General features: G+C 43.4%; 1 protein-coding gene across 1 annotated transcript; it reads left to right on the forward strand.

The window, feature by feature from the left end:
* Positions 1–414: 414 nt before the first annotated feature.
* Positions 415–16,764, forward strand: prmt7 (protein arginine methyltransferase 7). The gene is made up of 17 exons (XM_037540717.1): positions 415–684; positions 2,471–2,507; positions 3,462–3,611; positions 3,699–3,807; positions 4,959–5,071; positions 5,855–6,084; positions 6,449–6,629; positions 8,495–8,619; positions 9,585–9,720; positions 10,695–10,778; positions 10,932–10,979; positions 11,284–11,373; positions 12,966–13,127; positions 13,801–13,875; positions 14,116–14,276; positions 15,390–15,486; positions 16,411–16,764. Exons 1-17 carry the CDS (start codon positions 590–592, stop codon positions 16,567–16,569), a joined length of 2,052 nt encoding a protein of 683 aa, XP_037396614.1. The 5' UTR covers positions 415–589; the 3' UTR covers positions 16,570–16,764.

Raw genomic sequence — 16,764 nt, forward strand, 5'->3', positions numbered from 1 at the left:
ATTTTTAAGCGCTTTTAAACTCGAGTTATAAGAGTTTAAAACGGCGCCTCGTGTACATTCATAACGTCAGTGAGCGCGAACAGCCAATCAGCTGCTCCGCTCGCCCATCAATCATCCCGCTCTAGCAGTAAAGCCCCGCCTCCTGCTGGCCGAAGCCCGTTTGTTGTGGAAATAAACGAAACATACAGGAGAGATTTATTTATTTTTTGTGAAATAAATCCTTCTGCTCTCTAAAATTAAAGAAATGTTTTGGGCGAGTGATTAGAGACTTTTTTAAACTCTTCGTTTTCAGCCGTCGAGCTCCATTCACTCCCATTCACTCACTCGCGGGCGCCCCCTGCTGTTCCAGGCTCCTCATAAACCGGCTCTGGTCCCGGTTTTGAAAGCGGCTCCTATCACTGACACGTGGCCAGCAGGGGGCGGGGCAAGGCTCGGTCACGTGACCCGAAAAGCGTGCTTTGGGTAAACCGAAGCATGGCCGCGGCCGGCGAGGCCATCGTGCGTTAGTGCCCCGGCGCGGTTAATCCGTAAAGAAGCCCAGTGAGTGTTAATCTGTCCGCGCTGCTGAGCGGCTGCACCCGCGGCTGCAATGAAGACGTTCTGTGGCCGCGCGAATCCCACCACAGGCGCGCTGGACTGGGTGGAGGAGAGCGAGGAGTACGACTATCACCAGGAGATCGCGAGGTGAGGGATTAAACGCTGTAATCCCGTCCGACACAGAACCGAGCCGTGGTGCATAAGCAGGAGGTTCTCCTGGATTCCGTTAAGAACGCGGTGTTATCAGAACCAGAATCCTTTAATGATCCCGGAGGGACATCGCAGTTATTACAGCTGAAAGCGTTTGGGTAAAAGAATAAACACACAAAATGCGCGGCCTCGATTTAGTAAGCCTTGATCTCGTTCCCAAGCCTTACTAAGTCGTGGCCGCGCATTAGGATCTCGTTCCCGTGCGTTGATGAGGCGTGGCCACGCCTTATTTTCGTTTGTACAGGATGTCACCAGCGGGGCTTCCGTAAGTAAGCGGCGGTGGCTGTGATAATAAATATTAAACATCTTGTATAAAGCAGTTATAATTATTGTATCTCTGAGTTTTGGCATGTAATTATCATTATTATTACACATATGAACCACGTTGTGGTTGGTTAGTGTAGTGGGTAACACCTCTGCCTCCTACACTGTAGACTGGGGTCCAGTCCCCCTTCCAGGGCAGGTACCCTAGACTATACCAATAAGAGTCCTTGGGCAAGACTCCTAACGCCACCTTGGCCTTCCTGTGTAAATTAATCGAACTGTAAGTTGCTCTGGATAAGAGCGTCTGCCAGATGCCGTAAATGTGAATATGAACAGCGCAGGTAGGGACTGAGTTTTGCACAGATGAGCCACACTTTGTGAATCACACCCTGTTAGTGAGTATCAATGAGTGACCTCCTGTAGCGCTCTATGGTCATTTCGGTAGAATCAGTCTTGCACTGAATGAGCTCCTGTGTCTCATCATCGTGTCGTAGAGTGGGTGGGAGCCACTGTCCATAATGGCCTGCTGCTTAGACAGCATCCTCCTCTCCGACACGGCCGTCAGAGAGTCCAACTCCACACCCGCAGCATCACTGGCCTTGCGGATCAGTTTGATGAGTCTGTTGGCGTCTGCCACCCTCAGCCTGCTTCCCCAGCATGCAGCAGCATAGAGGACAGCACTCGCCACCACAGACTCATAGAAGATCCTGAGCATAGTCCGGCAGATGTCGAAGGACCTCAGAAGATAGTGACGAGTTTGGCCCTTCCTGTAACCTTCTGACATTTCTCCACTAAAAGTCCCATTTAGTCCAGGTTTAGGCTTAATCTGGATGCGGGAAACCAGTCCGTGGTTTCTTAGAGTTAAAGTTCATATTTAAATCGTCCCATATGGAAGATAAATATATCGCTGCTGTCGGAACAAAACCTTGTATCTCCGTTTTTGTCGTTGACATAATTTGAAAACATCTGTCGCCCTTTACATTGTTTGTAAATTTCATGATGAATGAACAAACAGAAATTGCCCAAAATGACATTGGAAAGACGTCTGGTTCCATTGACTTACATTAAAAGGAAAGTAGGTTTTCTCCTTCTCCTGTAAAGTTCCCATTTTGGAGATGCGAGGTTTTGATCTGACAGCAGCGATGTGTATATTTGCTCATATTAGAATATGTGTCCTATATGTAAATACCTTTTCAATGCATATGCTATGTTATTATTTGTATTACATAGTTTTAACTCCTTAATTAACATTATTGGGATGGATTTGACTTTTCTTAGCACATGCATTGGTCACTTTTTTTCATTTAAGTGATCAGTGTTTCTTAATGGACTGGATCAAAAACTTGAGGTCAGCTTAGGTCAGCCTGGGTTACGGTTGGTGTTTAATTCCCTACTGAGGGAATTTGCATTTTTCCGTATTGATATTGACATTAAGTGCCGCCTCTTTTCTGTTTGACAGGTCCTGTTATGCTGACATGCTGCATGACAGAGACAGGGTGAGTTTCATCTGTGCTAGATAATCTCCGCTCCAACATCCTCTCCTGTAGTTTGCCACTGACCACAGCCCTGTCTAAAAAAAAAAAAAATCAAGTTCAGCTCAGACGGCGTTCCTGACCAAGTTTCGGCTTCACAAGCCCTAACAGGTGCAGCCGTGGTTGACTGATTTTATCAAGGCACGTAACAGCTGTCTCTGTTAACCCGTGTGTAGGTACTCCAACTAGGATTCAATTTTCTAAGTATCAGGCTTTAAAATGTTAATTAAATGTAATTACATTTCTGTTTTAATCGTTATCAATGATCAAATTTCTCAGTTTCAAATTACATCCATGGATGGATGGATGGATGGATGGATGGATGGATGGATGGATGGATGGATGGATGGATGGATGGATGGATGGATGGATGGATGGATGGATGGATGGATGGATGGATGGATGGATGGATGGATGGATGGATGGATGGATGCTGTTTTTATTGCAATATAAACAACGTGTAAGCTGTTAAGGGGGTTGTGGAAAGGGGGTTGTAGTTTAGGATCGAAATGGTTCATTTTGGACTCGGATGTCTTTACAGTGGTGGTGATGGGAACCAGGGGTCACCATGTCTGCCACACAAATAAAGACATTTTATTTACTATACAAAACCTCTTATATGTAATATTGATGATGGTAAAATAGTGACACCAAACACAGCCGTAAAATCGAGGCTGAATGAATGTTTTTGGGGGATTGTTTTGAATGCATGTACCCCTCCAACACGAATGGCTGTGAAAAAAGACTTTTTGGTCCAAAGCCTAAATCAGACGATGTATTCTTAACCATTTGGTTCACTGCCTTTATGTGAGGGAGCTTTTAGAGGCGTTAAAGTCAGAGGTATGTAAGACAACGGGCGCCCGATTTGTGTCTTGCTTTGTCGTTTGAGTTTTGAACTCTCTCCTTTGTGTCTGACAGAATGAGAAATACTACCAGGGTATCCGAGCGGCGGTCAGCCGGGTGAAAGCTCGAGGGGAGCGGGTCATCGTTCTGGACATCGGCACAGGAACAGGCCTTCTGTCCATGATGGCTGTTTCCGCTGGAGCAGACTTTTGCTATGCTGTCGAGGTACTGACTGCGGCCTGATGTGGGAAGGCCTTGCTCTGTCTGGTGTAAAGTGAAAATTCACCCTAATTACTCACTCTGTACTTACAGGTGTTTAAACCCATGGCCAGAGCAGCTACCTGCATTATAAAGAAAAACGGCTTCTCTGATAAGATCAAGGTCATCAATAAACACTCCACTGAGGTCACAGTTGGACCAGGTTGGTTGACCACAAATTTTGGAATAAACTGAATACTGAGTCTTGCCCTGGAAATGATGTCTTGAAGGAGCCACAGTTGGCTGGACTGTATTTCAGGAGGAAGCCTTTTCTGGGTTTGGAGAACCAGCTGAAGTGGTACAACCCAGTCTTGGTATTAAATACAGAATAGTTTTAAGTCGATTTTATTTAAAATATTTTGACACCGTTAGGATGATTGAAACACACAGACAGTGTTAGAGTTGAAATGACTTTATTTAAATTTGAAATGATAACACTTAAATAGATGTAGGTAAATGTGCAGCACTGTGTGAAAGTTTTAGGCATATGAGCAGATTTTTAAACGATGTACCTCAGCAGGGAGTTTATCACAATATACATTAGAATAAAGTCGTATTCATAATTCAAATAAACAGAAAAACAATAAGAAGTAACAAGAATTCCTCGGGTCCATATTTTTACTGGACACCTTCACAGCCGCCACAGAGACTCGTTAATATCATCAATTACATCATGAGCTCAATTTACTGAGCACTGATTGGTCAAACCAGGAGCGGCTTTTTAACTACATATAATACTGGACTTCCTCGAGGAGACGCTTGGAGATGGGTAAACAAACACACCAACATCCAGAAAATCACTATATATATATATATATATCTCCTTGCTGTCGGAAGAAAACCTTGTATCTCCATTTTTGGCATTTTTCAGTTTTTGACATAATTGGAAAGTGTCAGTTACTCTTTACATTGTTTGTAAATTTTGTGATGAGTGGCCTAAAAGAAACGACCCAAAATGACATGGGAAAAATTCTGGTTCCATTGACTTCCATTGAAAGTAAAGTATGTTTTTCCTTCTCCTGTAAAGTTACCATTTTGGAGATACGAGGTTTTCTTCCAACAGCAGCGATATATAATCATTATTAATTAATATTCTATGAATTTTGTTTATTCAAATATTAACACTTTTCTCAGCAAATCAACACAAACTAGGCAAATAAATAGATTTTGAAACTGTGTCTTGGGTGCCTAAGACTTTCGCTCAGCTCTGTAGCTACAAAGAAAGACGTTAAGCACCAAGGATCCTGATGCTGCATCAGTGTCTGTTTATTCCTGTGCGTAAGAATGAAAGTAATTCAATGTGTGTACTTGCAGATGGAGACATGCAGGAGAGAGCAAATATATTAGTGACAGAGCTCTTTGATACGGAGCTGATCGGAGAGGGAGCGCTACCCAGTTATGAGCACGCACACTTGCACCTCGTCCAGGTACGACAGATTACTCTAGATAATATTAACCCTTAGAACGGGCAAAAATCTAGCTGACCTCTAGTCTTCATAACATCAGCACGGTTCAGCAGACCCGGCCCTAACTAACCCTCACCCAGCCCTAACGTCGGCATCATGCCCACTCTGATCATACACACTCATACACGTGGTTCGTCAGGGGTCCTATAGTAAAGAAAATGGTTCTTTATAGAACCATGAACACTTAGAGATAAGACTCTCTAAGCCTTCAGCATAATTCATTGATTTAACAACTCTTTCTGGACAGCTTGCTTCTCAATGTGCATAAATGAGCCTGCTTTTTATCTTGTTAGTTTGCTTGAATTGAATAGGAAGCAGTTGAGCCGTTTCTCCGTGCAAAAACGGCAAGCCAAAGGTCCGGCATATGATATCAGCACTAATCAGCATTCAGCAGATATTTAATCCACCTTTGGGCCAAATGAGTTTGAGTGCATGCTTTTAACAGTAGTTTGGAAAGCAGTCAGATTATTATTCGAAGAAGAAATTGCTCTTCATACCAGATAATTGTAATAAATTTACTGAGCATTAATCAACGGCTATTTTGTTGTTGTGGTTTTTTTTTTTTAAATACATTTTTAGTGTATTTTTAATATGAAAATTAACCATGAAAATCAAACCACTACACAGAAAGCTTTCATCAGAAGGCCAGGTGTCCCCAAACTTTTGACGGGCAGTGGGTATTAAGTGATGGTATTATCATTTTCATGTGCTGAAATGGGCCTGACTTTTGTGTCCCTCCCGCAGGTGGGCTGTGAGGCGGTGCCCCACCGCGCCACCGTTTATGCCCAGTTGGTGGAGTCGGAGCAGCTGTGGAGCTGGGCACAGATTCGGTCGGTGCAGGTGGATGAGCGCGCGCTGGTGCCCCCTGCTGCTGTCAGAGAATGTGCTGGAGCTCACGCTGTCTGCGATATCCAGCTCAGCCAGGTCCCCCCGAGCGCTTTCACCCCCATCAGCCCCCTCTGCAGCATGTTCAGGTGGAGGCTCTGTTTTTTGAAAGAAGATGAACAGACTTTTAACTGTCTTTGCTTTTTATCTTCTTGAGCCCCAGGCTTAGTTATTAATCTTCTTAGTGCAGTTATGTGTTTTAACACCGGTTATTTAGAACCGGCTCTGAATGAATCAGTAATTACTGTGAAACGAAGGTGTAAATTCTGTAGTTATCAGACTTAAGGAATCAAAGTCTGGACCTACATACAGACCATCAGAGTTTACGGGGTTCATTTTTTGCCAAAGCTGGTTAAAGTCTATGCTGTGATACAGATTGTATACAAAATTACTATCAACATCTACATTGTAAACATTGTACCGTGTAAACAATTCTCTCTCGCTCGCTTTCAGCGTGGACTTCAGCAGGCCGGTCAGCAGCGCACCCCGCTCGTTTTCCTGCAGGTTTGTGGTGCAGGCGGGTGGGAGAGCTCAGGTGGTTTTGTCCTGGTGGGATTTGGACATGGACCCCAGTGGCAGCATCGTGTGCTCCATGGCCCCCAGATGGACATACTCTGACCCCAGAGAGTATCCCGTAAGTTCGCTATTATTGCCAATAAATCTGATGGACATTACTGTCCTGATAAAAATTATGCTTCAGAAGAAAAAAATTGGGTAGCATTTTATTTGGAGTGGGCCTTTGTAGATGATTAATAAACTCCGAACAGATTATCAGTAACACATCAGTGCAGTAGCAGTAATGAAGCATCTGAATGCACTGAAGTAAATATGCTGCAGATGTTCTGTTGATACATCACTTACATTAAATAGATGTGCTAATGTGTTACTTCAATTACGCAAAACCTAACCCAACAGCTCACCCTCACCCTCACCCTGGCCCTAATACTAACCCTAACCCTAACGTTAACCTTAACCTCAACCCAACACCTAACCTTAAACTCAACCCTAACCCTCACCCTAGATCTAATCCTGGCCCTAATCCTAACCTTAAACTCAACCCTAACCCTCACCCTAGATCTAATCCTGGCCCTAATCCTAACCTTAAACTCAACCCAAAACCTAATCCTAGCCCTCACCCTGGCCCTAATCCTAACCTTAAACTCAATCCAAAACCTAATCCTAGTCCTCACCCTGGCCCTATTCCTAACCTTAAACTCAACCCAAAACCTAATCCTAGCCCTCACCTTGGCCCTAAACCTAACCCTAACCTTAAACTCAACCCAAAACCTCACCCTGGCCCTAATCCTAACCCTAACCTTAAACTCAACCCAACACCTAACCCTAACCTTCACCCTGGACCTAATTCTAACCCTAACCTTAAACTCAACCCAAAACCTCACCCTCACCCTGGCCCTGATCCTAACCCTAACCTTAAACTCAACCCAAAACCTCACCCTCACCCTGGCCCTAATCCTAACCTTAAACTCAGCCCAACACCTAACCCTAACCTTCACCCTGGCCCTAATCCTAACCCTAACCTTAAACTCAACCCAAAACCACACCCTCACCCTGGCCCTAATCCTAACCCTAACCTTAAACTCAACCCAAAACCTCACCCTCACCCTGGCCCTGATCCTAACCCTAACCTTAAACTCAACCCAACACCTCACCCTCACCCTGGCCCTAATCCTAACCTTAAACTCAGCCCAACACCTAACCCTCACCCTCACCCTGGCCCTAATCCTAACCCTAACCTTAAACTCAACCCAACACCTAACCCTAACCTTCACCCTGGCCCTAATTCTAACCCTAACCTTAAACTCAACCCAAAACCTCACCCTCACCCTGGCCCTGATCCTAACCCTAACCTTAAACTCAACCCAACACCTCACCCTCACCCTGGCCCTAATCCTAACCTTAAACTCAGCCCAACACCTAACCCTAACCTTCACCCTGGCCCTAATCCTAACCCTAACCTTAAACTCAACCTAATCCTAACCCCCATATGTTTTTGCCATGCTGAGATTGAGTCCATTGAGTTTTCAGTCTTCATCCTTTTATTGAAGTTCACGTTCGAGTCTGTGACGCTGAGCGCAGGCGGTCATTAAAGCAGAAGAGGGACAAAGACGAAGAAATTCATGTTAACATTTTGAAGATTGTACGTTTGACTTTTGGTTGTTCTGCTGATCAAATAATTTGTAATGAAACATTTTGTATTCAATCAGAAAAGATTGTTTGGTTTTATTAATTCTAACAGAATTTCACAGAATGTGAAAAATCTAATAAAAATCAAGTGTATCCAACAATTTAAAGGAATAATCAGGACTCATCACTTTTGTCTTATTTGCTCAGTGTCTTAATTCAAATATAGTTTTTGGCTTTCACAGCGCAAAGCATAAGACAGCATAGCTGCGTTTCTTAGGTCTTCTTGCATGTCGTATATAAAATAAGGCAGTGTGGTGCGAGTCCAGCTTAATGCTGGCTGTGTTCTGTGTGCAGTGGAGAGATCACTGGATGCAGAGTGTGTATTTCCTCCCTGCCGAGAGGAGAGTGTGTGAAGGAGAGGAGCTGAGCTTAAGTGTCTCCCATGACGACTACAGTCTCTGGTACAACCTCTCTGAGGGGTAAATAATTCACATCCTTCATTCTTTGTGCTGTACATGTTGGTAAGATATTTCAAAGAATTCAGAGCCCTGTTTCAGACAGAGATGATCAGAAACACAACCAGAATCAGGCTTTATTGGACTAATATGGGTTCATATATATATATATAATTTAATTTAATTTAATTTAAGTGACCCTTATTAGTCCCACAACGGGGAAATTTCACCTCTGCATTTAACCCATCCATGAAGTGAACCACCACATACACACTAGTGAGCACACACACACTAGGGGCCAGTGAGCACACTTGCCCAGATCAGTGGGCAGCCCAATCCGCAGCGCCCGGGGAGCAGTTGGGGGTTAGGTGTCTTGCTCAAGGACACCTCAGTCATGGGCTGTTGGCTGTGGGGATCGAACCGGCGACCTTCCGGTCACGAGGCTGGATCCCTAACCTCCAGCCCATGACTGCCCCTCAAAATATATATACATACATCGCCAAAATGGTAACTTTACAGGAGAAGGAAAAACCTACACTACCGTCAATGTAAGTCTATGGAACCAGAATTTTTTCCAACTCAGTTTGGCCCGTTTGTTTTGATCCATTCATCATGAAATTTACACTCAATTTAAAGAGCAACAGGCATTTTCACATTGGTAAAAACTGAAAAACAGCAAAAATGGAGATACCAGGTTTTCAACAACAACTAAAATATATATATATATATATATATATACATACATACATACATACATACAGGGGAAAATGCATATTTTTTATATATATATATATATTTTTTTTTGTTCAGCAGTAGCTTCATGATACACTGTAGTTCACAGTAGAAATTTGTCATTCTTTTCAAGAGACTCACTTTCAGTTCCTCACAGAAATCCACACGGCCGCACCTCCAAAGTTCAGCCTTAGAAGTTGGTTTGGCATTTTGTGTTCTAGTGTATCGTCACAATGTGCTGTTTGTCTTTCTCTTAGTCACCAAACTGATGTGGAGCAGAGCTTCTGCCGGCCGTGTTGTACCTGTCAGGCTCACCTGGTGTGGACGCGGCCGCGCTTTGGAGAGCTGAACGACTGGCAGAGAACAGAGAGTTACCTCAGTGCTCTGCGCAGTGTGAGTCCTGCCGTTCAGAGCTAAACTGCACAGCTATTAATGTCTGACTGTTTGCACATGCTTTATATATATATAGCTGATGTCAGGGGTTTTGGGGGTAAAAACACTAATCACAATATTAATAATTTATTATTATTATTACAAATATTTCTATAAATATAAATGAATTTTAAGTAATGTAACAGTCATAAAATAGTCATATGCTAACTGCTACAATTACTGTTTAACATATTGTAGTGAAAAAAAAACTTTAAATGTGGCCTGTGCAAAAATTATAGCACATTTTATATTATTAGCAGAAATGAGCAAATATATATATATATATACACACACACACACCGGCCACTTTATTAGGTACACCTTGCTAGTAAAAGGCTGGACCCCCTTTTGCCTTCAGAGCTGTCTTAATTCTTCATGTCAGACTTTCAACAAGGTGTTGGAAACGTTCCTCAGAGATTCTGGTTGGTTATTTGAGTTCCTGTTGTCTTTCTATCATCTGGAACCAGTCTGCCCATTCTCCTCTGACCTCTCGCATCAACAAGGCATTTTCGTCCACACGACTGACCGCTCACTGGATGTTTCCTCTTTTTCGGACCGTTCTCTGTGAACCCTAGAGATGGTTGTGTGTGAAAATCCCAGCAGATCAACAGTTTCTGAAATACTCAGACCAGCCCGTCTGGCACCAACAACCACGCCACGTTCAAAGCCCCTTAAATCCCCTTTCTTCCCCGTTCTGATGCTCGGTCTGCACTTCAGCCAGTTGTCTTGACCACCTCTACACGCCTAAATGCAGTGAGTTGCAGCCGTGTGATTGGCTGATTAGCTATTAGTGTTAACAAGCAACTGAACCTAATAAAGTGGCTGGTGAGCGTATGTATGTGTATGTATGTGTGTGAGAGAGAGTGAGTGAGAGTGAGAGAGAGTGATATAATAGAGATAATATGTGTGTGTGTGTGTGTGTGTGTTTGTTGTAGGTTCTGGGGAAAGATGGTGTGTGCTTAGTCGTCAGTGATGGAAGTCTTCTGCCCATCTTTGCACACCTGCTTGGAGCTAGAAAGGTGTGTTTTTGTGTCTCAGTCAAGCTCTCTTTACTTTTAATAATCACTATCTTTAAATTGTTGTACTGTTCACACAATAATGTTGTTTAAGAAATTCCTGCTTTTGACCTTAAGTGCATTTTTGGTGAGACCTGATTTAATCTCCAATTTCAGGTATTCAGTTTGGAAAACTCTGGAATGTCAAAGCGAGTGATTGAGCAGGTAAGGAGGAGATAAATATTATTAAGTGGTTGTCATAAGACTATAAGGGCACTTCAGTGGCTGCATCTCAAAGGGCTCCCTGTTCCCTGCATAGTGCACTGTGTAAGTTATGAAACTCTCTGAAGTTTCTGAACCCAGACACTGCACTGTTTGTGGACACATGACTGAATCCCAAAGGGCTATTTGTTAGACATATTATGCACTGTTTAGATGCAGGAGCCAATATTTTATATGTAGTGCACTATGTAAGGAGTAGGGAGCCGTTTGAGATACAGCCAGTGGGTCTTAAACTTGTTTGTTACAGTTTCTGGAGGCTAATTCACTGAAGAATGGGGTCCAACTGCTGGCCATTCGGGCAGAACAGCTGACATCCGCAGACTTGGAAGGAGAGCAGGTGCAGCTACACACACACACAGTTTCTCAAATTATAATGATATAATATAGAATTATCCATCCATCCACCCATCTTCTAAGCCGCTTCTCCCTCAGGGTCGCGGGTAATATAGAATTATTTATTTATAATTTAATTAGTTATTTATAATACGTTTATTTGATAAGATATTCAATTTGTTATTTAAAGTAATGTTAGGACTACAGTATGAGGTAGAAAGACTCGCAGAAAGCTTGGATTTACTAAAGCATGTGGTATTAAAATACACTATATTGCCAAAAGTATTCACTCTTCCGCCTTCACACGCATATTAACTTGATTCTTAATTCTTAAGCATGAAATTGTCTAGAATTTCTTGGGGCTGAAGCATTAAGAGTTCCTTTCACTGGAATTAAGGGACCGAGCCCAACTCCTGAACAACAACCCCGCACCACCAAACTTTACACTCGGCACAATGCAGTCAGAGAAGTACCGTTGTCTTGGCAACCGCCAAACCCAGACTCATCTTCCCGATTCCCAGACGGAGAAGCGTGATTGGTCACTCCAGAGAACACGTCTCCACTGCTCTAGAGTCCAGTGGCGGCGCTTTACACCACTGCATTCCACGCTTTGCATTGCGCTTGGTGATGTAAGGCTTGGATGCAGCTGCTCGGCCATGGAAACCCATTCCATGAAGCTCTCTACGCTGTTCTTGAGCTGATCTGAAGGCCACATGAAGTTTGGAGGTCTGTAGTGATTGACTCTGTAGAAAGTTGGTGACCTCTGCGCTCTATGCCCCTCAGCATCCGCCGACCGCTCTGTCATTTTACGTGGCCGACCACTTCGTGGCTGAGTTGCTGTCGTTCCCAATCGCTTCCACTTTGCTATAATCCCACTGACAGTTGACTGTGGAGTATTTAGTAGTGAGGAAATTTCACGACTGGTCTTGCTGCACAGGTGGCGTCCGATCACGGTACCACGCTGGAACTCACTGAGCTCCTGAGAGCGACCCATTCTTTCACTAATGTCTGTAGAAGCAGTCTGCAGGCCTAGGGGCTCGGCTTTATACACCTGTGGCCATGGAAGTGACTGGAACACCTGAATTCAGTGATTTGGATGGGTGAGTGAAAACTTTTGGAAATATAGTGGACCTACAATCCTATACAAAGCTTTGGGCGACCCTGGTCAAATTACAAGTGGAAAATAAGTGCACATCCTCTATAGAGAACACATTTCTGCACATTTCAATGCACAGTCGCCATTTATTTGCTGAATTTAATGTAGAAAGAAAAATCTATTATAAATGTTGCTTGTGCAAAAGTTACGGCACATTCCATGATGTTAAGCTCAGCAAATAAGTACGAATGCTGTAATTAAGCTCTTTTCACTTGGATAATCAGTAAAACATGCCATTTGACTGAGGCTCCTCACGTTTGTGTGTGCGCCTGTGTTTTTGAAGCGTAATGGGAGCGTACAAGCTGCAGCTTCAGTTTATCTACCACACATACATGCATTTCACTGGGAGCTGTTGTAAGACACTGCAAACATGCGATCCTAAATAAAGCACAAAAGAGTAGTGTGGTGTTGAAGGCCCCTCTTTTTCACAACGCCTACAGATATCTGTTCTAATGGGTGAGCCGTATTTCAGCACCAGTCTGTTGCCATGGCACTCGCTGTTTTTCTGGTACTGCCGCACGGCGCTGGCTCGTCTCCTCCGGCCTGGTGCCACCATCCTGCCCTCCTCCGCCACGCTCTACCTCCTCGGCGTGGAGTTCCAGGTACAACACCTTCTCTGGATTCTACCTTCAATTCAAGTGATAGTTTAAAAAAGGCTAATAAACATTGATATGGGGACAAGATTGCTATCTGCTGATAATTGCTTACAAATGCACAGCATTGGACTGACTGACTAGTAGAATAGCAGTGTTTAGATGAACATGGGTTACTGCACCTTCAAGTAGATACAGTCAAAGATTTTATTAATGTTCAAGTATTGACTTATGTACATGAACGGATGTGTGCATGAAAATATTGCACGTCAGCATTGACCCACAATTCCCATATTGGTGCATCCGTAACTATTAATAATGGGAGAAATCACAAGAAATCACCCTGGCAGCGCTATCATTTTTACAGAAGTGTCCCTTTTAGTCAATCAATTTTAATTAAGATTAAGTGACCCTTATTAGTCCCACAACAGGGAAACACGTGCCTGGAGGGGTGGGCAGCCCAATCTGCAGTGCCCGGGGAGCAGTTGGGGGTTAGGTGTCTTGCTCAAGGACACCTCAGTCATGGACTGTCGGCTCTGGGGATCGACCCGGCGACCTTCCGGTCGCAAGGCTGGATCCCTAACCTCCAGCCCACAACTGCCCCTAGTTATGCTTTTCAGGGGGCACCCGGATTGAACCAAGTCTTTAACCATGTGCTTCATGGCTTTCCTTCTCCTTGCAGGATTTATGGAGAATCCGAGCCCCCTGTGGTACCTGTGAAGGATTTGATGTCAGCCCCATGGACGAGATGGTGCAGGTACGCATGATTTCAGCTCAGGTCATCGTTCAACCATGAGGTGTGGTATTCCGAGGCTGTAGAATAGTTGTAGCCCTCTTTAGACCACAGAAACCTAAACTGAGATGCTGTTGAGTAGCAGGAACATCTATGGCATAAAATACTGACCACTGTTATTTTCTGTTGGTCTTATTCAAATACTTGAACGTTCTAGCCGAGCAGTGATCATTAATGGACGTACGTTTTTCCTTTTTTTTTCAGCAATCTCTGGATTTCCGGGAGTCTCGCGAGGCAGAGCCACATCATCTATGGGAGTACCCGTGTCGTGCCCTGAGCAAAGCACACCCAGTTATGACCTTTGACTTCCAACAGTGTGTTCCTGAGCAGCCAATAAACAGTCAGGGAACTTTACCTCTTATTGGGTGAGAAGCTTTTAAAATGAAACTTGCATCAGGCTTTCAGTTACAGTGCTTAAAAACACATAAATAACAAAGATATACAGCAAATACGTTTCAAAATAATTAGGACACTGTGTAAATTTATTGTTTTTCGAAAAACTAATGTCCACGTTGAATCTGATGCCAGCAACACATTCCGAAACAGTTGAGAAGAGGGCATGTCTATCACTGCTATCACTTCTTTTAATAATCTGTAAGGGTTTGGGAACTGAGGAAACCGATTGCTCTAATTTTGAAAGTGAAATGTTTTCCCATTCTTGGGAAATGAGCAGATCAGAGGGACAGTGAAGGTGGAGCAGTTTGGAGATAAAGCCAGAGAGGCCAGGTTGAGATGGTTTGGACATGTGTTGAGGAGGAATAGTGGAGATATTGGGCAAAGAATGTTGGAGATGGAGCTGCCGGGTAGAAGGAGAAGAGGTAGACCTCAGAGAAGGTTTATGGATGTAGTGAAGGTGGACATGGAGATGGTTGGTGTGAAAGTAGAGGAGGCAGTGGATAGGGCAAGATGGAGGCAGATGATCCGCTGTGGCGACCCCTAAAGGGAGCAGCCGAAAGAAGAAGAAGAAATGTTTTCCCATTCTTGCTTGATAAAGAATTTCAGTTGTTTTCAATGAGTGACACATCTGGACTGCAGGCAGGTCAGTTTAGCACCCAGACTCTTTTATTACAGAGCAATACTGTTGCAATACGTGCCGAATGTGGTTTGACATTGTCTTGCTGAAATAATCAAGGCCTTACCTGAAAAAGACGTCATCTGGATGGCAGCATATGTTGCCAAAACCTGTATATATCACTCTGCATTAATGGTGGTTTCACAAATGTGTTAGTCACCCATGCCAAGCTTACTAATGTAACCCGTACAGTCACAGATGCTGGCTTTTGAACTGTGTTAATAAACAAGCCGGGTCGTATTTAGCCCAGAGGATGCGGCGTCCATGATTTCCAAAAAGAGCATAAAGTTTGATTTGTTGCACCACAGGACACTTTTCCACTTCGCTTCTATCCATCTTAAATTAGCTCAGGCCCAGAGAAGTATCTAAAAGTTTGTAGTGATGCTGTAACCTGCTGTCTTTCCAGGAGAGGGCGCTGTCATGGGTTTGCTTTGTGGATGGAGTACAACCTGACAGATGACATCACCATCAGCATGGGCCTGACCAAACCTGTCAACGAGGAGGTACTTATTACATCGCAACCTCTGTCAGAGATCCTCTGGTACCGGACTGGACCCTGAATCCAATTTCCAGTCCTGGATTTTGTGATCACTGGAAGTTAACCGAACTATTGATGTTGCTGATTGGTCACTTGCTGTCATACCTACCAGTGGTGACAAAATCCAGGACTGGGAACTGGATTCTGTGTTGGGAGTTGAGACTTCTCCATTCCCGTGCTACGGTACATGTTCATTATCTTTAGTTGGAGAACATAACAGCACCATATTCTGCTGGAATTATAATTGAGTTGCACTGACTTCATGCTCCCTGTTTTGATTCCACTTTGTTTTACTTTTAAAAGCAGTTATGGAAAGGTACTAATCTGACCTCTTAGCCTAGGAAGGTGAATATAGTGTCGCTTGATCTCATTAAAAGACACACACTTGGACCTTAAGCGTGGTTTTGTTTCTTTAAGGGTACATTGTTTACTTTGAGGGGCTAGAATGAACCTGTACAGTGTCCTTTTTTTTCTGACCGTGTCAATATTGTTATGATAAACATCATTTGTATTTCCTCACTTAAAAACAGTGCTTGCAAGGCCTAAAATATTTCTTAGCAAATTTTCAGCAGAATTCCAATCATAACGAATAAGGAATAAAGAATAAAAGAGGAAAAAGGAATTGGGGAATATGGAATAATGTGAAAGTCTTCAGGTGAGTTTAAGTATAATAAATAATGAAAAAATACAGATTATTGTGGTAATTGGACAACCACTATATCGCACTGAGCCTTCCTGAGCATATTGTGATGTCAGTACTTAAAACTGACCAACTGCATATTTCATAACAAAGATGATGAACCTCAGAGCAATTAAACCTCATGATGCATATATTTTCCCAGTGGCTTCCAATTCCAACCTCTTCCCTTCTTTTCTCCTCTCTCGACAGGGGGAGTGCGTGTGGAGTCCACACCGAAAGCAGGGAGTTTATTTCTTACAGACTCCCTGGGAAAGTTCAGGAGACGGTCATACAGCCGTTTCGTACAATTTAACCTTTGACCCAAGCATTGGTGATGTTAAGATGGACTTTTCTGTCACTCAGCCGTGACCAACAGACCTTTCAGTGTAGCAGTGCACTGGTTTTACTGTTAGCTCTTCTTCCTGCTTCTGTAGTACTGAGATAAATAATTCCGAAAGGTTTTTTTACGCTTCCGTGTGAATAGTTTGATGAATGTGTTTGGACTTCATATGCTTTGTATTGAGACCAATGGGATCAATTAAATGGTTTTGAATATTTAGAAAA

Source organism: Pygocentrus nattereri, chromosome 8 (assembly GCF_015220715.1).
Source record: "Pygocentrus nattereri isolate fPygNat1 chromosome 8, fPygNat1.pri, whole genome shotgun sequence".
NCBI lineage: Eukaryota > Metazoa > Chordata > Actinopteri > Characiformes > Serrasalmidae > Pygocentrus > Pygocentrus nattereri.